Raw genomic sequence first — 21,842 nt, 5'->3', positions numbered from 1 at the left:
TTCTTTTTTTTTTTTTTTTGGTGGTGATGAGGGTGGATGTATGCGCCGATGGAAGGAGGCTGTGTATGCATCACCCGCAATATGCAATATGCCATGTCTGAAACTCGCCCGAAACTGGAGGAAACCCTTCCGAGTTGGCCGCCGACAAGCTTCCCCCCAGCCAGCACACTGCAGCCAAGAAGCGCCATGTGAGTGTCTCCCTCCCCTTGGGATGTCTCGAGAGCACCAGCTGACCGGCTTTCCTTCTCGATTGACGGCAGGCCTCGACTCCTGTTCGGATCACTGCCAGCCGATCTGACGACGGCTGGGCTCACCGAGCTTCTCGCGAATCCGCCGAAGGGCATCTCCGCTCCAGCCGCCCTGGACCACACCACCCCCCGGCCGACGGATGTGAAGGTTCTGCTCAACCAGCTCGGCCGGTCGCGGCGGATGGCCTTTGTGGGATACAAGTCCCAGGAGCAGGCGGCGTGGATCAAGGATGTCTGGGAGGGTACCTGGGTCGATGGCCGGGCGGGCGGGGGCACCGGCAGCAGGGTCTCCGTCGAATGGGCAAAGGGCATCGAGCCGTCCACAAAGACTCGCGCATCCGCCCAGAATGACCCCTCCACAGTCCGTCCTCCCCCCTTCTCACGAACTCTCACAGACTCAACTGCTGACCTTTTATGACTCGCCCCACACTCCAGAGTTCCTCCCCTGCCGACTATCCACCCAAGAAGAAAACTAAACTCGAGGCGGCCGAAAAACCACAGGATTCCCAGTTTGCCGAATTCATGTCCCTCTCTCATCCTCGCAAAAATAAGTCCCTGGTCCACGAAATCATGGAGCTGTCTATTCCTCAACAACCCACCACCAACGCTGCTGCTCCACCACAGCCTGAGCCTGAAGACCCCCCCACGGAGAATCAACCACCTCTCGACGGCTCCTCATCCAGCCGCTCTTCCTCGCCTCCACCGGTGATCGGTGATGATGAAGATATCACAGACAAAGAATACCTGGCCCGGCGGATGAAAAGGAAGCTCGCGGACACTGTCGATCTTCAGCCTGATCCGAAGGAGCCTTCATCCGAATCTAAGGAGTGGGATCAGGAAGAGGAGGACCTGGCCGAGAACGGCGACCAGAAAGCGGCTCCGGATGACCAGCAGCAATCCAAGAAACCCCATGATGGCTCCAAGCCGCCCGAACCCGCCGTGGCTAGCGACGAGACAACGATCCTCGAGAGCGGCCGGCTGTTCTTGCGCAACTTGGCCTTCTCCGTCACCGAAGAGGAGATCCGAGCGCTCTTTGAGCCGTTTGGTAACGTTGCCCAAGTTGGTTGAGTTCATATCTAAGAGATGCCATCAAATCGTGTGGCGCTTTAAGGAATGCTCACTCACTGAGTCCTGGGTTGCTGCAGGTCCACATTCTTCTCGACCATGAACGCAAACCCAAGGGCCTCGGCTACGTGAGCTTCAGCCGATCGTCAGATGCGCTCGAAGCCTACCGCAAGCTAGACCAGAGCGACTTTCAAGGCCGGCTTCTCCACATCCTGCCCGCTGTCACCCGCAACTCGCGCGCCGATCCGGCTTCCAAACCGCACAATTCCGTCAAGATGGAGCAGGATGCCAAACGCAAGTTGGAGAGCAGCAAACAGTTTAACTGGGCTACTTTGTACATGAATGTCAGTCTTGCTTCTGAGATCTCACACAGTGATGCTTGGACTCAACCTTGACTTTCTTCCGTACATAGTCGGATGCTGTCGCATCTTCGGTGGCCGATCGACTCAAGATCACCAAGGCTGAGCTCTTCAACCCGGACGCCCAAAACCCCGCAGTCAAGCTAGCCTTAGCAGAGACCCATGTGATCAACGAGACGAAGCAGTTTCTCGAAGACAACGGGATCGATGTGGAAGCGTTCGAGAAGCTCAAGTCAGCCCGCTCGCCCACCACGATCCTGGTCAAGAACATCCCCTACAACACCTCGACGACTGTCGTCAAGGCGCTCTTCTCCGAGCACGGCTCGGTGCTCAAGGTCTTGATGCCCCCGTCCGGGACGATCGCGGTGGTGGAGATGGGCGACAAGGAGGACGCGAGAAGCGCGTTCAGATCGCTGGCTTACAAGCGGATCGGGAACTCGGTCCTGTACCTCGAAAAGGCGCCGCTGGATCTGTGGAAGATCGATCCTGCTCAGCCCGACTCGGCAGTGGTTGTCGTCAAGGAAAGCAAGCCGTCGAAAGCAGAGGCGGAAGAAGCGGTTGGCGAGCCCGGGTCGACGCTGTTTGTGAAGAATCTGTCGTTTGGAACGAGCTCGGAGGCCTTGGCCTCCCGCTTCTCCAGCCTGCCCGGATACCTGTTCGCGCGCATCCAGACCAAGCCGGATCCGAAGAATGCGGGCGGGCCTCGTCTGAGCATGGGCTTCGGGTTCGTCGGCTTCCGGACGGTCGAGGCCGCCCAGCAGGGGCTCCAGCGGATGCAGGGCTGTTGCTTGGACGGCCACAGTCTGGCGCTGAAGTTTGCGAAACAGGGCCGGGAGGAGGAGGAGGAGGAGGAGGAGAAGAAGGGAGAGCTGGCTGGCGGCAAGAAGAGCAAGACGACGAGCAAGCTGATGATCAAGAACTTGCCGTTCGAGATCAGCAGGAAGGAGCTCTCCGAGCTCTTTGGGGTCTATGGCAAGCTCAAGTCGGTCCGGCTGCCCAAGAAGCTCGACCGCAAGTCGCGCGGGTTCGGCTTCGTCGAGTTCCACACCAAGAAGGAGGCCGCCGAGGCCCTCAAGAGCCTCCGCTTCTCCCACCTCCTCGGCCGCCATCTCGTGATCGAGTACGCCCACGACGAGGCCGACGCCAAGGCGCTCGACTTGCACAGGCTCAGGGCCGACCAGTCCGCGCTCCTCACCCTCCAGACCCCCACGCCCTACCAGAAGAAGAAGTTCGTCGGGCTTCATCCGACGGACGCCGGTGAGGATGGCCAGGATGTGCCCGAGTTCTTGGTTGGCTGAGCGGCGCTCAAGGCTCTGCTGACCCGGCTCATGTAGCCGGTCGCAATACAACTTCTCCCTCGCTATTGTCATCCCCCGCCCCGCTCTTCTCATCACCGGCGCAACACACAGTCCATTTCACATCTCCTCATGTAGAGTTTTTTTTTTTTTTTTTTTTTTTTTTTTTGTCGTAACTAATTTCGTGATCGAGCCAAGTACATGTGTACACTGTTGTTTCGACTGCCCTGACACGGGTTGATGATGATGATGCTGGTTGTTGGCGTGGTTTCTGTGCGCAGGCAGCTGCTGGTTGGCAGGGCTCAGATCCGCCGTTGCCCGGAGACCCAGTGTGTGTGTCTTCTTCGCAGATCGGGAGCAAGCTTGGTTGCCCCGCCCCTCCTGCAGGGTCCCCCCGGATAGCTGGCGATGTTGAGGAAAATTGGTGAGTGTGCCAGGCAACAGAGACCCTTCATTCTCCGCCAGAGACCACGGGAGTACCCGCCAGCCCCCCGGTCGGACAGCCGGGTAACACCACTCCACACCCACCACCCCCAGACCCCATCCCCAGCAAACCAGCCCACAACCCACCACGCCACGCCATGAAGGTCAACAAGCGCATCGGAAAACTCAAACAGGTCTGTCCCTCGCTCTGCCCTGCCCACCACACAGCCGCCTGACTGACTCGCTGTGCTAGTGGACCGGCGAGAAGCTCGGGGGCCAGCAGAAGACTGAGTTGAGTCCCACCTCCACTCTGAATATCCCACAGCACTGGATCGACTGACTGCGCTCCTTTGGCCCCTTTTTTGTACAGACTGAGTGAAGGTGGGCCCAGGCCAATCATGCCAAGCCCGACTGACTGACTGCACTGACGAGTCTGGGCATCTTCTTGTGCAGATTTCCAGTCCTTGGAGCAGGATGTCGAGCTGCGCAAGGCCGGCGTCGAGAAGATGTACTCCGTCTCCAAGGAGTACTCCAAGCATCTCACCAGGAAACTGGAGGCCGAAGGAACCGAGACCGGGAAGGTCTTGCCGATCGACGGCCTCGGCCTGGTCTTGGCCAACCATGGGGATGAGTTTGGAAGCGACAGCTCCTTTGGTGTGTCCACCCGCATCCCTCCCACCTCCCTTGCTCTTCTTCTTCAAGCTGACTTGTCCCCGGAAACTCTTCTCAGGCGAAGCATTGGTCTCCTTCGGGAAAGCCCAGCAGCAGATGGCCACGGCCACGGCGAACTTTGCCGACCACATGAACTCAGGCTGGCTGACCTCGCTGGAGAAATCGCTGGCGCAGATGTCCGAATACACCAACCAGCGCAAGAAGCTGGACTCCCGTCGACTGACGTACGACGCCATGCTGGCCAAGGTGCAGAAATCTAAGAAGGAGAAGAGGGACCTCGAGGATGACCTCCGAGTGGCCAAGAACCGCTACGAGGAGACGAGCGAGGAGGTCCAGGAGCGGGCCGTCGCTATCCAGGATAGCGAGGCTGATCAGATGATCGCTCTCACTAGACTCTTGGAAATCGAGTCGAATTGGGTCGACGAGCAAAAGCGCATCCTCGATGATCTCAAAAGGAGCTGGGTTGATCCGTTTTGAGTCCCTCCTCTCTCTCTCTTCTCGCCACCACCGCTGCCATTCTGACATCTGCTTCCTCCACGTGCGCTCGACAAAAGATCTGCCTTCAAGGTTGGTAGTGGTGAACGCAAGAAAACAGCCCACTCGTTCGGCGCCGAGCCTCCGCCGCCTTCGAGGAGCTTGATCAAGGGCAAGACCGCCCCTCACCGACGCTCGCGCTCCCATTATTCGGAGGATGATGGGGAGGAGGAGGAGCAGGGCGGATCGGAGCAGCAGGACGAGGAGAACGAATACGAGACGCGCGAGCCGGACCTCAGCGCCAGACGCCAGCCCAGACCGGCCGTCACCGCTCCGCCCAAGCCCCGCCAACCACCCTCCCGCCGCGGATCGCTGTTGAAAGAAAAGCCGGCGCCTGCCAGCGCGCCGAATGGGAGTCGCTACGGGGGCGTCCGGATCCCGGGGATGCCTCCCGCGACGGCCTCGATCCAGTCCGACGACTCGCTCTCGCCGACGTTGGACAGCAGCAGTCGCCGGCGGTCCAACGGGACCCTCCGGAACCAGAACTCGAGCTCGAACCTGCGCCGCTCGGTTGTAGGTGGAGGTGGAGCGACGAACGGCAAGGGCTCGACGGGCGGAGGAGGCGGGAAGATGATGCGGGCGAAGTGGGCGTACAATGCGACGGAGTCCGACGAGCTCGAGCTCGAGGTCGGCGACCGGGTCCGGGTGACCAACGAGATCAACGCCCAATGGTTCGTGGGCCGCAGCGAGGCCTCGGGCCGGACCGGCATGTTCCCCGCGGCGTATTGTGTGTCCGAGCAGGAGCCGGAACCGGGGCGATATCTGACCCCGGAGCGCCAGCAGGACACGTTTGCGGACCCGGACGAACACTACGTGGACGAGGATGGGCCGGGGGGAGATGCGGAGGAGGAAGAGGAGGAGGAGGAGGACGAGTCGGAGAGCGCGGCGCTCCGGCCCTCCAGCACCGTCCACCCCCACATCCACCGGCCCCCCTCCTCGACCATCGGTGCACCCGTACGCACAGGCTCGTACCCCGGCAAACCCGCCCCCTCCTCCTCCATCGGCAAACGCGCCCCCCCGCCCCCGCCCAGCAGACGCGCCACCACATCCTCTTCCGCTAAACCCCCCACCCCCGCCCTCCCTCCCCCATCCCACGATCACGACGCCGGCCAGCCGGAGGCCTTCGGCAGCGTCAGCGAACTCAAGAAACGCCTCGGCATGTTCAAGTAAATCTTCCCCCCCCCCCCTTGCCCTCATCTCTCCCCCGTGCTTTTTTTTTGTATACATCTAGGCCTATCATCTCCTTTTTCTTCTCCATTATGCTTGCACACACTCTTCTCCACACTTGTTTTCCTCCGGCCCCTTTTGTTGTTGTTTTGTTGTTGGCCCAAATCCTGCTACTGCTACTGCTGTGTGCAAAACATGAGGTGTTGAGTGTCTGGGTAGTCATGTGCTCTTGCTTCTTGGGGCTGCATCAACAATGAAACTGATACTTTACATGTATTGTGTATTGTGCAGTATTGTATTGAAATGCATGTATTTTTTGGGTCAGCCTTTATGCACACCAAAGAAATACCACATGCACACCATTTTTGGTGTGCACACCCATGGACTCCAAATAATTGGAGGGCACACCCATGCACTCCAAATAATTGGTGCTCCCATGCACTCCAAAAAATTGGAGTGAACACTCATGCACTCCCAATCCCTTCAAAAAAGTTGTTGGAATTTCGGCTTCTTCTCTTTACTTACCCCAAACACTAAAACCTGTACCTCATATCCCATACGGGTTATCTGGTAAAAACACTGGGATATTTGGTAAAAAACAGGATATTTGGTATCATTGTTTTTTTCCTTTGTCCGTGGCAACAACATATCACAGGCAATTCACAACATGTCATAGACAGGTCACAACATGTCACAAACGTTTCACAGCAGGTCAGACATTTCACAGCATGTCACAGAGATTTCACAAGATGCTACACACAGAAGCCTCTTGTGAAATGTCTGTAGCATCTTGTGAAATGCCTGTGACATATTTTGAAATGTCTGTGACATGCTGTGAAGTGTCTGTGACATGCTTTGAAATGTCTGTGACATGCTGTGAAATGTCTGTGATATGCTGTGAAATGTCTGTGGCATGCTGAGAAATGTGTGTGACATGCTGTGAAATGTCTGTGACATGTTGTGAAATGTTTGTGACACGTTGTGATACCTCTGTGACCTGTTGTGAATTGCCTGTGACAAGTTGTTGCCACAGACAAAGGAAAAAAATAATGATACCAAATATCCCCTTTTTTTACCAAATATCCTGGTGTTTTTACCAGATAACCTGTATGGGATATGAGATACAGGTTGTAGTGAAAAATCCCTTATTCTATGTTAATGTTTACTTAATATTGTAGCCTGTTTTTTTGATCTGATCTTAGCCTTTATGGCAGCCTCTTGTAGTCTAGAACCCTGAGGAATAGCCTCTAGTACTATTTCTTATTCAAACGGATGTACTTTGCGCACTGCAAAAAACTCGCCGCGCACTGCAGGGGGCGTCCACTCAACATCCCGGCCACAGTGCGCGGTAGCTCAAAACGCTTTGCGCACTGCACATGAAAAGCTTGAAATTCCCTTTTTTTTCTGCCAGCTGGCAGAGGGGATTTTTCTTGTATTTGGACCCCTCAGCATGACATAGAAAAAGGATGATAAAGAAATAAAAAAAACTAAGCGGAGCGCCTCCCCGGGGCGCACCCCCCGTGGATTTTCAACCTGCCAGAATTCCATGGATTGGGTAACCCAGCCTCTTGAAAACAGAGTTTGAGGATACCCCATGACTTCACTGTGCCAATGGCCGGCACAGGCTGGTCCCGGAGCGGAGTACAACATGCAAACTCCCCCGATGACCAGCCAGCACACAGGGGGAGTGCAAATCACCGGTCATTGTGTGGATTAAGCACTCCTCTCAATGACTGGAACGGTCCTGGTCATCAAGAGGAGTAAACACACCTCTCCATGACCGGAACCGTTCCAGTTATTGAGACTGTCAGCCTGTATGTAACTAACCGTGTCTGAGAGGGTTGTTACTATCAAGATGATGGTGTAAGATGCCAAGGATGGGCCAATGGGTTTGTGGTAAGACCTGTAACAGGTTTCACTCTATCAGTAATCTTGACTGAGAGGCTTGCTCAATTAAGGCGCATCCAGATCAACACAGGGTGTTAATAGGCATCCAAGGAATAGCTCAACTTGGGTTTGTGGGTTTACCTACAGAAAGGTAAGGGTAATCAAGAGTTGAGAGTATTCCTGAATTGAATGATGGGTGAGAATGAAAGCACTTTTTAACTATAGTTGAAAGCTCTGTTTATGAAGCTTAGGGCAAAAACCCGTCAAAATTAAGGGTTTTGGGCCCTAGCACTATAACTGTGCTGATGTAAACACTAGTAATGGAAATTACTAAGCTTGTTACGTGGTAATTTAACCACTACAAGGGTTTTTAAACACTCTTTTAAAAAGAGGAGGATTTATTATGTAATCCAAGTTTATTCAAGACACAGTTTTTCCAAAATTAAAAAAATCAAGATCAAGGGTTTCCCCTTACAGTTACACAAAATGAAGAAAAAAAAATCATGGGTTTCCCCATTAACAAAATCTCAAAAAAAAAATGCTGGGTTTCCCCAACATAAAAAAGACACAAGCAAGTTCTCAACCCAGCCTTCCAACAGCGGCAAAGCCGTGCTCCCAGGCTCAACACCCAGCCCGTGTCAAGTGCACGGGTCAAAAGTGATGGACATGAAGGCCCCCGGCCCGCGGCAAAGGCTGCAGACCCGTGGGGGGCCCACTCTTTGCCCCTCAAACTGCGCACGTGCAACAGCGGAGGGGTTGAGGACAACGGATAGCTGGAAGTGCAGCATCTCCAATTGCCTGGGGAAACAACAACACCTCCGAGATATCCGCCTTTTAAGCTTTCCATTGCCCTCAACCTTGACTTTCCCCCACCACCTCCTCAGGCCTGATTTGCTTCTGCCCGCTATGCCACACCAAATAACCCTGGCCGTAACTGAATCCCTGGCCCTGGCAAAGCACCTTCATCCCAAACTGCCTCGGACGCCTTCCACCTCATCAGCAAGCTCGCGTAGCTGCGGAATGCTGACCCGCCTCGCGACTTGGCTAGCCCCCTAAAAAAACTATACACCTTCTGCCGGCCTGGTTCGGACAAATATAAAAAAACACTAGATTATTCCCAATTCTCCTTTTGGGAAAGTGAGAGGGGTAAAATTAAGGTGGGGCAGCCGCATCCACCCGGACCTGGCACATTGGGAGGGATCAGACTCAACCCCATTTTGCTGCGAATGTCCTGTTTACTCAGCTGGCGGTGACGGACAAGTGATGCATATTGGTGTCCTATGCTTTAAGAAGCAAGAATACTGTTCAATCTCCCAATGTCCTGCCAGAGGAAGGATTGAGTAAGAGTGTCATCAAATTTCATCATGTTCATTGTACAGATCACATAAAATTGCAAAATTCTTTCCATGAAAAGACTATTTTTTCTCAGAGCTCGATCAAGGCAAGAGGCATTGAATTTCAAAAACATCTGCAAAAAAAGAGAGAACTAAATATACAAAAATATGGCTGCAAATCAGAAAGGAAACTGGGAGGGTAAAGAAACCACCGCCGTCGGAAACGCCACAGTGTTAAGAGAAGAGAGGAAGGATATCAGTGTGTGATTCAACCGAAAGGATTGCAATAGTATCCAATACCTTACCTCGATTTATCAATTGAGATAATAAGATGCTCAGCCATGATGGTGCCCGAGTGTGATACACAGACTGATAGTGGAGGAAAAAATTAGTACAAGGCTGATTTCGAGTGAGGAGGATGTGGATGTTGAAAGAGACCTACGGTTTGCTCGGAGAAAAAAAGAAAGAGTTCCAGAAAGGCCAAAGTAAGTTTGCAGGAGCCTCAGGCGGGAGGAGAATTCAGGCTGGGAACATCAAAGTATAAGTGGAATCTTGGGTCAGTCGAGTCGTTCTGCAGGAGTCGGGTTGTGTGAAGAGGATTCTTTTCACTTACCGGGAGGGGTGGGGGGAGCGGGGGCGCGGCAGATAATGCAGTAGTGGTTGCCGCCACCAATCTCCTTGCCGTGGTTGGTGCAGGTAACGGGAGGCATTTTTTTGTTTTTCTGAGGGGGTGAGGAGGAGGGCGAGTTGGTGGTTGGAGGTAGGTAGTTCGGTCTCGGTGGTTCGTCTTTTATAGACAGGCGAGGGTGGGCTCAGCGTCTCGCGCTGCGCAAACTGCCAAGACCCTCGTCCAGGCAACCGCCGCGTGTCCACAAAGGACGTGCGACTCGTGTTCTGCTTATGCAACAAGTCACCGCGTGATCTCAATCTCAAAGGGCGCGCGCGGATCGTGTAGCACTCGGACGGAATCCTAACCCGCGTCGCGACTACGCTGTAAGCCTTCTCAGAAACTGGAGACACTCATCCGGCCTTTGCCTGGCAGTAAAGATTATTCCTCCTTTCGGGGAAGTGAGAGGCCTCAGGTGGTGTGACGGCCACATCCACCGGACCTCACCGAACTCAATCGCCTCAGAATTCTCAGCTGTGTGTGTTTCTGGTTCGACCTAGGGAGCTTAAACTCTAGTTTTCTCTAGAGCTCGATTGGCTCATACCCCATTATATTAGGGCAGGGGTTCGGAAGTCATAGGGCTAGCCAGGTCTTGCGGCCACATCCAACCCGACCTCATACATTCAAATAAATCAAGCTTTACAAAACTCAAACTTTGAAGCTGTGTGCGGGGGATTCTGTGAGAGGAATGTGATGAAGAGGACTTGGGGTGCTTACCGGAAGGGGTAGATGAAGCGGGGGCGCGGCAGATGATGCAGTAGTGGTTGCCGCCTCCAATCTCCTTGCCACCCTCGCTCTTGACGACGACAACTTGTGGAGGAGGCATCTTCTTTTTTGAGTGGGTAGGGAGGAGTGTTGGAGCTAGGTAGTCCGGTCTTGGTGGTGCGTTCTTTATAGGCTGCCGAACGTGGGCTCCGTGCTTTGCGCTGCGCAAGCTGCCAAGACCCTCGTTCAGGTGATTGCCGCGTGATCGCAAAGGCAACACTGGGTCGCTACGCTATTTCAACGCTACGCGTTAGCGTAGCGGCAAAAAGCGCCCATCTATTTTGCATAGCGTTAGCGCGCTGTTAGCGACGCTACGCTGCGCTCATTTTCAGCGGCGCTAACAGCGCGCCAATTCTTTGTTAGTGTTAGCGCGCCGCTACAGTCGCTACGCTACGCTGCGCTGCGCTACAGCTCTTTTAGCGGAAAAAAAAGCCCTTTTTTCCCGCTGAAGGCGCTGTAGCGCAGCGTAGAGCGCGCTCTTTTGCGCTCTGCATGTGTAGCGTTAGCGCAATTGCGCGCATCTGCGCTAACGCTACGCTATCAGCTAAAATAGCTGCGCACCGCGTGCGCGTAGCGTTAGCGCACATGCGTGCAATTGCGCTAACGCTACGCTAAAAAACTAACCGCTATGGTTAGCGTAGCGACCCAGTGTTGGCAAAGGGGACGCGCGAGTCGTGTTCTCATTGAAGCACTCTGACAGAATACTAAGCCGCATTGCCACGTCGCTAGCCACATAAGAGACCTACCCAACTCGCCCCGCTGGAAGAGGTTGACCTATAATCGGTGGCCAATACTGTCTCAGTGAAACACACACAAAAAGACCACTATCTGGCGCTACGAGCACATGCTTGAGGTATGCATGTTATGTAGGATCAAGATGCTGGAAGTCGCCATCAACCTTTCAAACATCCTCCAACATTCCACCAATTATACATTCAAAGGATCTGTTCCGCTAGGGTAGCGGACAATTGCTGCGCTTAGCGAGTAGCGCAGCGGTGTTGTCGCTGCGCTATTCCTCTTTGGTCTGGCCATGTAGCGGTCAACTGCTGCGCTACGCTAAAAGGTTGCTTTTTTTAGTGTAGCCCAGCGGATACACCGTTGAAAAACTGCAGAAAGAGAATGATACATCATGATTTTGAGGTGATCTTTGATTGGATTGGATGATTACAGATATATGATTTGATGATTTTCAAGATACAGGGGAGGAAAGACAAGCACGTCAAGGAGGCCAGAGAAGGTGAAATTGAGAAGAAGAAAAAAAATCACAGGAAGGTTAATAACCATCAATATATTTGAGTGTTGTGCAGTAATGTGGTTGATCCTAGTTTGATGTGGGTTTTTGTGGTTCTGAGTGTCTGAAAAACTAGAGTATCCTCCAGAAGAAGGTGTGACTGTGCTCTTAAATTTTCAAACTTTGATTCCATAATATCCTTAATATCCTATCTAAATGTGGTTGGCACATGCTGTGTTTCTTAACATGCACATTATGAGCAAGTAAATTCTGTGAAGGAGTGGTGTATTTGGTGGATAAGATGTCAGCCACAGAGTACACGTTAGTGGTCACAGTACTGTACACATACCAAGTACCTGCAATTGTCTACATTACACACAGTACTCTATTTTACATCTGTATTACACATATACATCTAGTTACATCAATGTACTGTCATTATAAGAGTTTAGTTACATGTAACATTAATATTACAGTACACATTAATATTTATGGTTTTCAAAGTTGGAATTCACGCATGCATAAATGCGTAAATCATAAATTCATGAAAAAGCATAACTAACTATAAGAATACAAGTAGTACAAACGGGCTACTTTATCTTAACAACAAAGTTTTATGAATTTATGATTTATGCATTTATACATGCATGAACTTCAACTTTGAAGACCATAATTACAGTACACCTGAATATTACAGTACACGGGAAATGAACTCGTAACAGGGTATCACTCATTTATCCCTTCTCACACTCATATTCCGTTACGCATAAGTGGGGACTATGATACAAGTAATACTAGAGTTCAAGGCGGCTACACTGCTGCACTTTCAGGGGAAGAGGGTAACATAACATAACCCACAACCCCACCCCACATCTCTTATGTGATGAACTGGATACTTCAGGAGGAAATATCCTCAAAAACATGTATGTAGATATTCGAACAGCAGCAAAATTGCATGCAATTTCACTTCAACAAATATGATGGATGATAGCCAACAAATTGAGAACCAAATTATCCCACCACCCCAAAAGTCTTTGAAAAATCTTCACAGCATAATCAAGTTTCAAGCAGTGGTATTTTCTCAGACAAAACATCATCTTTTATCCAAATCAGGCAATATGCAAGTGGAAACACTAAGCTGGATTACTGCAGCTCTTGAGCCCAAGAGTGACCATAATGACAGCTCATGGTAAAAAAGTCTGTGTTCTCTTCAAAGAGTGGGTGTACTCAACTGTCATGGTGTAATTCTCTCTTTCCATTTCATGTCACTTTCCTTTTCTTGTAACTCAAAATCCCTTGAATGTCACTTCATTTTGTTGTGTAGTTATTCTTATGCATCGCTCATGCATATCATGTGACAACATTCTGCAAAATATTTATTTCACCAGGGGGGAAAGTGTGGCACTCTCTGGAGAGTGCCAGGCCGTAATTCTGTCAGTCAAATGGTCTGATGTGAGTTAGATGTGAGTTGCAACTCTTTGTTCAATTTTCTTCCCAACAGATGTGTAACTGTAGGTGAAGTGGTTGCGGGATGATCTGTAACTCAATTCCAACACATGGAAATATCTTAGTTGAAATTTTCTGTTTGGTTCATATCAAACAAAATCCAGGATGTGAGCTTCAATTCACAACATGTTTTGCCAAGAATGTAACTATCCTGATGCTCAAAGATATCCTTGACCAAGTGAGAAGGAAGATTTTTCAGGGCTGATTTTTTTCAATCAAAACCCACATAAAATCACATAATGAAAGATAGCTGTAAATTATAGCAACCGCAAAGACTCAGCTAACTGGTAGATTAATCCTTGTGGGATATTTCTGCCATGCTTGTTCCCTTTATCAATTGGGAGGAAATTTATGTAAAATTAAATTTCTCTTTTTTGAGTATCACACAGTGTCAAAGCTGGGAAAACCTCTGTAACCTGTCTTCCCTCCCTGTAATATGAAATGTGAACAATCAAAGAGGCCTTTTCACCAACCATGTTTACCAAGTGATGGTCCACTTATGCAGGCTAAAGTTTGCCATACGGTCAGCTGTTCATTTGGGTCCATGCACCTTTTGTATGTGAATACACATTGCACAATTTTCCTTCACTTGACCTCCATCTGACTGAAAAATGCAGCAGCTAGAGGTTAAAATTATTAAGCTTCACAGAGGGAAGGGGGCAGATTGGTGGATATCAATAGATGCATCAACATTTTGATGATCCTGGAACCAGCAGGAGAAAGATTTCAATAGCTGGTCTGAACTCTGAGGTGAAAAGTCAACTCTGAAATGTCCACACACATCTCAGCATGCAGGGTCATACCGTTTGTCTTGCAGATTGGTCATCTTCACACCTTTTGCCTGACTGTTTTGGGCAATTTTTTCCTTCAGGTAGCATACCTTCATCACACCTACCATTATGTCCATGGCCATTGTGCAACAAAATGGTGTTGATTGCTCTTATCACATGGTAATTATTAGCACCAGGTGTAAGATAAGAATGATGCTCTTTTGACCTGCTGTATCCAGAACAATCAAAATCATCATCATTTTGTAGTGGCAAAAATGGTGTTCATATGTGTTTCAAATCACCAAAAAAGCTTGTGTTCCAGGAGTTTCAATCTGGGCACAAGTCAACTACGGTGGCAGCGGGGCAACAGGGATCAGCTCTGCATCCCCGGGCGTCCCCGGGGAGCGTGTTTTTTTTGTCGCTATGTCCACCGTCATGTTCGGCCAAACATCAGGGTGGACATTGGCGAGTTGCTTGTTTACACGGGCTCGATGACCTTTGTTTTCTGGTCATGGAGCTGGGAAAGCCCCAACTCAATGAACAGTACATCAAATACTGTTCATTCAGCTTGGCTTTTCCGAGGTTGGTGGACAGTACAGACTGCTCACCAAGCTCAGACAGGCCCAGAACAATGACCAATAGGTGCTGGTCATTGGACCAGGGCTTCTCCGACTGGATGGTCAACACAAACTGGCCATTGAGTTCAGAGAGGCCGCGCTTGACAGGCATCATGCCCTGGTCATCGATCTGCAGCCTCTCCGAGCTCAAATCCGATGACCAGTAGATACTGGTCATCCAGCGAGAAGCCCTGGCCCAACGACCAGCAAATGCTGATCATCTAGTCAGCCTTTCCGAGCGCGGTAGGCAGCCTACACTGGCCACTCAGCTTGGAAAAGTGCAGCAGGATGGACAGTACATACTGTCCATCAAGCTGGGACTTTCCCCGCGCTGAGTACAGTACATACAGTCCTTAAAGCTGGGAGAGGCCCGGCTTAATGACCAACATGCAGTACTGGTCACTGCTCTGGGATTTTCCCAGCCTAGTGAACTGTGATCAAGTGGAGGGTGTCTCCACTCAATGGCCAGTAGAACCAGTCACCGAGTAAGGAACCCCCCCACTCAACAGCCAGTATACACACCAGTCCTCGAGTGGAGAATCCCTCCACTCAATGACATTAAAAACCAGTCATCGAGTGGAGGATGTCTCCACTTGGTGGCTGGTAATTTAGATATGGTCATTGAGTGGACACAACCTCCAATCAATGGTTGTCCAACAGTCATCAAGTGGAGGGAATCTCCACTCAATGACTTTACAACCCATTCATTGAGTGGAGGGGGTCTCAAATTGATTCCTGAAACACACCACTAAGTGTAGAATACCAGGGTGTACCAGGCATCAAGTGGGGGTACTCTCAACTCAATTACCAACATGTTCACCATGGAGTGGATCAAAGATCAGCCTGAGTTGAACATAAGGTCAACATATTTGAAGCCTAAATCACACATGCTCACACATTTGACATCAGACAGTCTTCCCAAAGGAATAGAGATGGCACTTGGCACCCGCTGGCGGGTACCCGCCACACTTCAGCACATAATTCTATGTGCTTGAAGGTACCCATTGCGCGCGTGCAGCTTCCTGCATGTATTTTTACTAAAATGGAACCCCTGGCACCCGCCATGGGCGCCTGCAGGCGCATAGAATTATGTGCTGAAGTGTGACAGGTACCCGCCGGCGGGTGCCAAGTGCCATCTCTACAAAGGAACATACGGTCTGGCACTCTCCAGGGAGTGCCACACTTTCCCCCCTGGTGTTTGCTACTTGAAGATTGTTTTCTCATTCAAGAAATTTCATCATCAGTTCTAAGCCAAACTGGCCCTAAAGATGAACACCTTTAGCCTCCCTTTTGAGTACTTCTTGCATCAATACATGATAATTATACTTGAAAGTTCGATAATTGAAGCTTATTAAACTCAGTGTGATCTTGGCGACTCTGCCTCTCTCAATTCTCCAGTCGTTATTTCTTTGTAGTATTTAAAAGCAAGGTGCAAATGTGATATGCTCTTTGATGTCTATCCCTGGATGAGATATTTTAGCTGGTGGGCTGTGTCTAATTGGTTTCAGAAGATACTAAATACAGGCAAAAAGTGGAATGAGAGATGAAAGATGGTGTCATGCTCATTCAAGGAGTGCATAAAAAAAGTGGGGAAATGTCAAATATAATAAGGGTTGAAGGATAGCAAAGCAAAATTGGAATTCTCAAAATCAACTCCTCTGAAAAAATGAGTTTCTTGTAATGCACATTATTGGCCCTCATGTAAAAAATTAAAGTAAAAGTCAACTTGGTATTATTGGTTTTAGAATAATGGAATGTGGAAATGTTGCAGTAAAATGAGTCAAACCCATTTTCTTGGAAATGGAAAAAAACCTCATATTAATCAGGAGTTGTGTATGACTTCAGAAAATATCCCCAAAATCATTTGTGCACATATGGCTGAACGTTATAAACAATTTTTGAAGGGTCCACCTAAGCCCCTGGCTCTGCATGAGCACTCAGGCTGGCATCACTTGGCTCAGTGATGAAAAATGTGACACACCAGCACACATGTGTAAATTTGTGTGGCACATTCTTCAGCTGCTAAATTTTGTCCCAAGGGAGTTAGAATTCTGGGACAAGTCCAGGGGAACCTCAGATTACCCAGGGTTTGTGTACGAATTCAGAAAATCTCCTCAACAGGATTTCTGTACTGATGGATGAAGATCAGATACCATTCTTAAAGGATTCAGCTAATTCAACCCTGGGATTTCAGGGCACTCATCTTGGCATGATATGGCTGGGTGATGGTCTACGTGTCACACAAACGCGCGCACGTACGTTTGTGTGACACAATGTGTCACAGAAACCCGCACAGGTTACATGGTTGTGTGACAGCTGGCCCTACAGCACAAAAGTCAAACTGTAGTACCAGAGAAAAATCAGACCTCCCACTAGAGCTGACACTTTGCACCCGGGTACCCGCGGCGGGTGTGGGTACCTGCCTGAATGGACACCCGGAACCCGCTGGAAGTTACCTGCGTACTTCCATGGGTACCCGTCCACAGGTACCTAGTACCCGCCAATGGGCACTAGGGGCAAGCAGAGCTGTGCAGAATACCAATTTGTGCGCGGGTACCTGCCTGAATTTGGACCCAGACTGGACACCCCAGAATAGCAATTTGTGCGCGGGTACCTGCCTGAATTTGTACCCAGACTGGACACCCGCACCTGCACCCGGCGGATACCTGCGCTCTTCCACAGGTACCCGCCAACGGGTACTAGGGACCAGCTCTACCTTCCATAGTATCACTACACTCCATCCAAAGTTTTCACCATGTGTAATAGAAACAACTTAGAAATAACTGGCAGCTTTTTGGTGTGTGCCCTGAAAATAAATACAAAAACCATTTCAGAGAAAACTACTGGGTATGGGCTTCCAAAGAGTTCAAAAATCATGATAATTGAGTTATGAGGAACTTTGGTCAAGCTTGAGGATCAAGTAAAACTTATCATTAAAATGGCCTTGTTTTCAGCATAGTTGTGGTATACATTTTACACATACATTACACAATACATCAAGTATTGTTCCAGATCCTTTCAGGATATTTTATGGCAGACATGAACCTTGCCTTCAAACCAGAATCTAAGTGAGATCCAACCAAATCTATGACTGAGTTAAGAGATGGCACTTGCACGCAAGTGCTGAGGAAACTCCCATGGTGACACAAGCTCTAAAACGTTCTTTTCTTTGGGCCATCAGATCAACCAGAAAGCTAACCAAGCCCTTGCCAACTTTGGCGCTCATTTTTTCCTCGGAGAGTGCGGGAATCTGGCCAAGTTGGGGGGCGATCTGCAGCTACATAAGAAGAGCAAATCAGGCCGCGTGGCTGTCGAGTCGGGCTCTAACAAGAGCAGCCGCGGCTGAGGCCGTCGCCAATTGAGACACCGACGGGGGAGATTTCCGTCTGCGCACGCGGGCTTGCATTGCTCCAGATCTCCTCTGCCTGCCCCTTCGCCATCCCGCAAAAGGATTACCCGGCCTTCCAGAAGTGCCTGTTTGTGATTGGTGATTGCTTCAACGGCTTCGGCGCCATGAAGGCTGGTCACATTGGTTGGAGCATGGCCAGGTCTTCCCGTCGCCAATCCTTTCTCCAATTCTGCTCTAGAGGCCGGGCACCTTGACCAAGTTGAGCTCAAACAGCATGTATCCAGTTCGCCCATGATCAAGTTCACCCTTGGCCTCATGAGTCGCCCTCTCTTCCATTGCTTGCCTATATTTTCCTCTGCACATCGGCTTCCTTTTTGGAAGAACCACGTCTTCCCCCAGCTGCGCTCCTCCAAAGAACCCGCTCAGGTTGCTGCCAGGGAGAAAACTGTTGTATCTGAAGCCAAAAGTGCCAATGGGCAAGGCAAAGGCCGGACAACCACCTTGAGAGAGATGTGGAGCCGCTATGAACTTTGATGAGGAAAAGATCTTTGATGGTCAAAAATGAAAACCAAGTTTGCAATGTTGTTATAGAATGCAGCTACCATTTCATTAAATTTTCCCCTTGCACTTTTACTAAAATCAAGGTCACACTGCTCAACAAGAAAACATACTCTTGCACCTGAGAGTGCCTGAATGATGAATCACTTGAGACCACCAAGTTTTAATGAGCTTATGAATGAGATGGAAAGAAATGTCTCATTGTCATCAGCTCAATTGAAACTTTGTAATAATCATATTCTCAGCTCTCTATTTGAGGATGAACAATGTGTTAAAGTTAGGATATCTTCCAAAACATATGAATGATAAAAACACTGAGAGGGGCTGAATTAACTAAGCCTCCTGGGACTGGGGGTGCAGATCACCTCAATGTGAAGCATCTCCCATCTCCAATGGAAGGCTTATGAGTTATTGGGATTCTTCTGCATGAGAGCTTTGGCAAATTCATGGCTTTTGGCCACCTTTTTGAATCCAAGTGACATTAAAGGCAGCAGGAGCAGGACCATCAAATCCATAATTTTGATAAGAATGGGAATGAAGTTACATATTGGGGAGTTCTACCCACTGCATTTGGGACTAAAACAATGATGATGAAGAGTGCTGAAATTTGAGGGCTTTGAATTGATATAACATCTGGATTGATAGAGTGCTCCAAAGAGGGAGAATTATATCAAGGAATTAAAGCCATTCAAATTTGGATTTGCAGCGGCAAAGCCGCCTTGGCCTCTAGTATATGAGAAAATGGTGTCATTATATTAATAAAATTAATACAATTAAATACAGAGGGGCCTGATAAAATCAGGAGTGTTGAATCCCTCAAAGGTATCTTGCAAAAACAGAGGATTTAGGTACCTGTTACACACTGGGGCCTGTGAACAGGGGTGTTTTGAATCCCAGTAAAGAATGGTGGAGAATCTCAAGAGAAGGGGTTTAAAATTACTAGTATAAAGCCCTTGAAGTCTTGAGGTTCTTCAGGGTAGAAACTGGGAAGTTGGAAGCGCTTGAAGAGGTTGATTCTGGAGGCTGGGTGGACACTGGGCAGTTTCTGGCGAAAAATGGGGCTAAAAAACAACTACTAAGGGGCTTACCAGACTAGGAACAGGCTATTGAGCACGTGTTGAAGGCGGGTAAGCTATAGTAGGTATGTCAAAGCGTGAGGAAAGGGCTTTTGGGGCGGACAGAGTGCCCTTTGGATACTCGTGGAAGCTCTCTGGGGCGCTCAGGGGAAGTACAGGGCTTCTGGCCAACTTGTGGGCGCTTTCACACGTATTTTTGGCCTGTCTGATGTCGCCATACACAGCGGGGCAGATTGGGCAAAGCCAATGCGTCCAGCTGGCGTCCCAGCACTCCATGCGCCACGGTGGCGTGACAGGGACCCAGGGCCGCACAGGCGCCACTCTGTCATGCTAGGGGGAGCCACCGGGACTGTGGGCATAGGTGGCGCCCCTCGGGCGCCACTGAGATGCCACAAGGTGGTGGCAAAAAAATGCTTGAAGATCCGCAACTCGTCATCCTTGTTCGCTCCCTTGCGCCACCGCCCCTTGCTCCTGATAGTCAGATCCTGCAAGAGCAGCTCCAAGTTGGGAGTGAATCGAAAAGGAACTACTTTGGGGTGTATGAGGTTCAAGCCTTGACCAAAACAGATGCCATAGTCAATGTGGATGACTTCGTATGTGCTGTCTGAAACAAGTATGTTTCCAGGATGCCGGTCCCCTTGGCGCCCACCCGGGCCAACCTTTCGCCAACCGCGCCGTTGGGCCCACGTCAACCCAAGCTCAAATTCAAGTGGTGGTGTAGATCCGTACAGAGGGGGGCTGAGACGTGTGGTCATTTTTTCTAGAATGGGCCACAGTATTTCCCAATTTTCCCAATCTGGCGTACTGTATATGTACTAGTCTTTCTGTTGCATGAGGAACGTTCCATGACATCATTCCATGTGTAGGGCATTTGTACAACATTTAACGTGTCACGTTTTGGGCTGATTATGTCATATTCTTTCCAGGATGCGTACTTGTAACCCTTTGGGGACATGTAAAAGCCTGCACGGGGGTTTGCGCTCATATAATACAAAATGGTTTGTCACAGGTTTCTGTAGTGTGCAGCGCGCGGGCTCTGAGAAACCTGTCACACATGGGCTGTGTTATTCAGCGCACAGCACGCGGGTTTTGGCAAAGCATACCTGTATTGTGCTGTCTTCTAAGCTAAACATAACACTTCAGTTTTGTTACTGAAACTGGGGTATAAGCATATGTACATACGCTTATGAGCATACATATCACTCCTTTTGAGTGTACCTGTTAAATTTTCAATGCACATTTACACAAGGAAGCAGTAAAAATTAAGGGTACCTTGAAGTGAGGTACCCTAAGTTAAATTGGGTTTAGATTCAGAATCCGGAATCATATTCCAGGTTTTATATCTGTAAGTATAAGTAATAGCAGTAATAAGGTCTTATCTAATGATATTTCATGTTTGCTTTGGATATTATGTCACGGTGGCTCTGACATAGTAGCCAGCTGACAAAGGGTTCAATAAGGTCAAGCTCACTGTAATAGACGCCGACGGCCTCCTCCACAATAAACTTGTCTTGGCCACTTATAATCTGCTGTCAGCCATTAAGAGCAAAAGGCTGGGCTGGTGCCGTGTCCCCTTTGACTGGGTAAGAAACCTCATCTTTGGCTCCAAGCATTGCCAATTTTCTTAACAAAAAAACATATTTGTTTAAGTTTAACTGGTAGGACATCAATGACCCTACATACAACCCAGACCTGACAATATCAAACATCCAGAATGGCTACCAAGACTTGACAGCCCGGCTCCTCAACTGCGACCCCAAAGCTTCCCAACTCAAGGTCCAAGTTTGGGGTGCGGACATGAACCCCTCCACTCTGGGCTTTCTTGGGTCTTGCTTCTAACAAGCAATCCTGGCCGCTGTTTTGGCTGTCCACATTGCGCTCTTGCTGTGATATTTACCACAGGCTTCTATGGAATCCAAAACCACCTGTCACTGAAATTCTTTCTGCTGGTCTTGGCCTTGTCAAGCTCAGAGCCCAACAAGCCAAGGGTATCAAGCGCCTTGCCAAGCACAATTCACAAGGCCACTTGACAACTCTGGGCATAGGATATGTCAACATTAATGGTGCATCTAGACTCAGAACCTCCATCATTGTGATTCTCTACTGGAGCTCTAACCCTTCCGTCTCCCCAACCCGCTCTCACACACCATATCCTTTGATTGATAGATATGTAATTGGCATGCCTGTTTTCCCATTGAAAACATCTGGTTTATGGATAGCCTTCATGGTCTTCCCACTAGCATTTAACTTTTTTTGGGTTAATGATGTGGATCATGGCCCCTCTTGCTCATATCATGCTATCACTCAAAGTCCTGAACT

The 21,842-nt window shown here is 49.6% G+C and overlaps 3 protein-coding genes across 3 annotated transcripts; all 3 read left to right on the top strand.

The window, feature by feature from the left end:
* Positions 1-36: 36 nt before the first annotated feature.
* On the top strand, positions 37-2,970 carry PtA15_11A237 (uncharacterized protein; the record flags this gene model as incomplete). The annotated part of the gene is made up of 5 exons (XM_053161124.1): positions 37-188; positions 261-609; positions 684-1,307; positions 1,394-1,657; positions 1,726-2,970. The coding sequence occupies 5 exons, from the start codon at positions 37-39 to the stop codon at positions 2,968-2,970; spliced, it is 2,634 nt and encodes an 877-aa protein (XP_053025102.1).
* Positions 2,971-3,548: 578 nt separating this feature from the next.
* On the top strand, positions 3,549-5,766 carry PtA15_11A236 (uncharacterized protein; the record flags this gene model as incomplete). Its single annotated transcript, XM_053161123.1, has 8 exons — positions 3,549-3,584; positions 3,644-3,681; positions 3,761-3,771; positions 3,844-4,044; positions 4,121-4,532; positions 4,617-4,733; positions 4,836-5,384; positions 5,499-5,766. 8 exons carry the CDS (start codon positions 3,549-3,551, stop codon positions 5,764-5,766), a joined length of 1,632 nt encoding a protein of 543 aa, XP_053025101.1.
* A 14,167-nt stretch (positions 5,767-19,933) lies between these two features.
* Positions 19,934-20,131, top strand: PtA15_11A234 (uncharacterized protein; the record flags this gene model as incomplete). The annotated part of the gene is made up of 1 exon (XM_053161122.1): positions 19,934-20,131. The coding sequence occupies one exon, from the start codon at positions 19,934-19,936 to the stop codon at positions 20,129-20,131; it is 198 nt and encodes a 65-aa protein (XP_053025100.1).
* Between the last annotated feature and the right edge of the window lie 1,711 nt (positions 20,132-21,842).

The sequence above is a fragment of the Puccinia triticina genome, chromosome 11A (genome assembly GCF_026914185.1).
Source record: "Puccinia triticina chromosome 11A, complete sequence".
NCBI lineage: Eukaryota > Fungi > Basidiomycota > Pucciniomycetes > Pucciniales > Pucciniaceae > Puccinia > Puccinia triticina.
The sequence above is the reverse complement of the archived record's forward strand: the minus strand, read 5'-3'. Positions and strand labels throughout refer to the sequence as shown.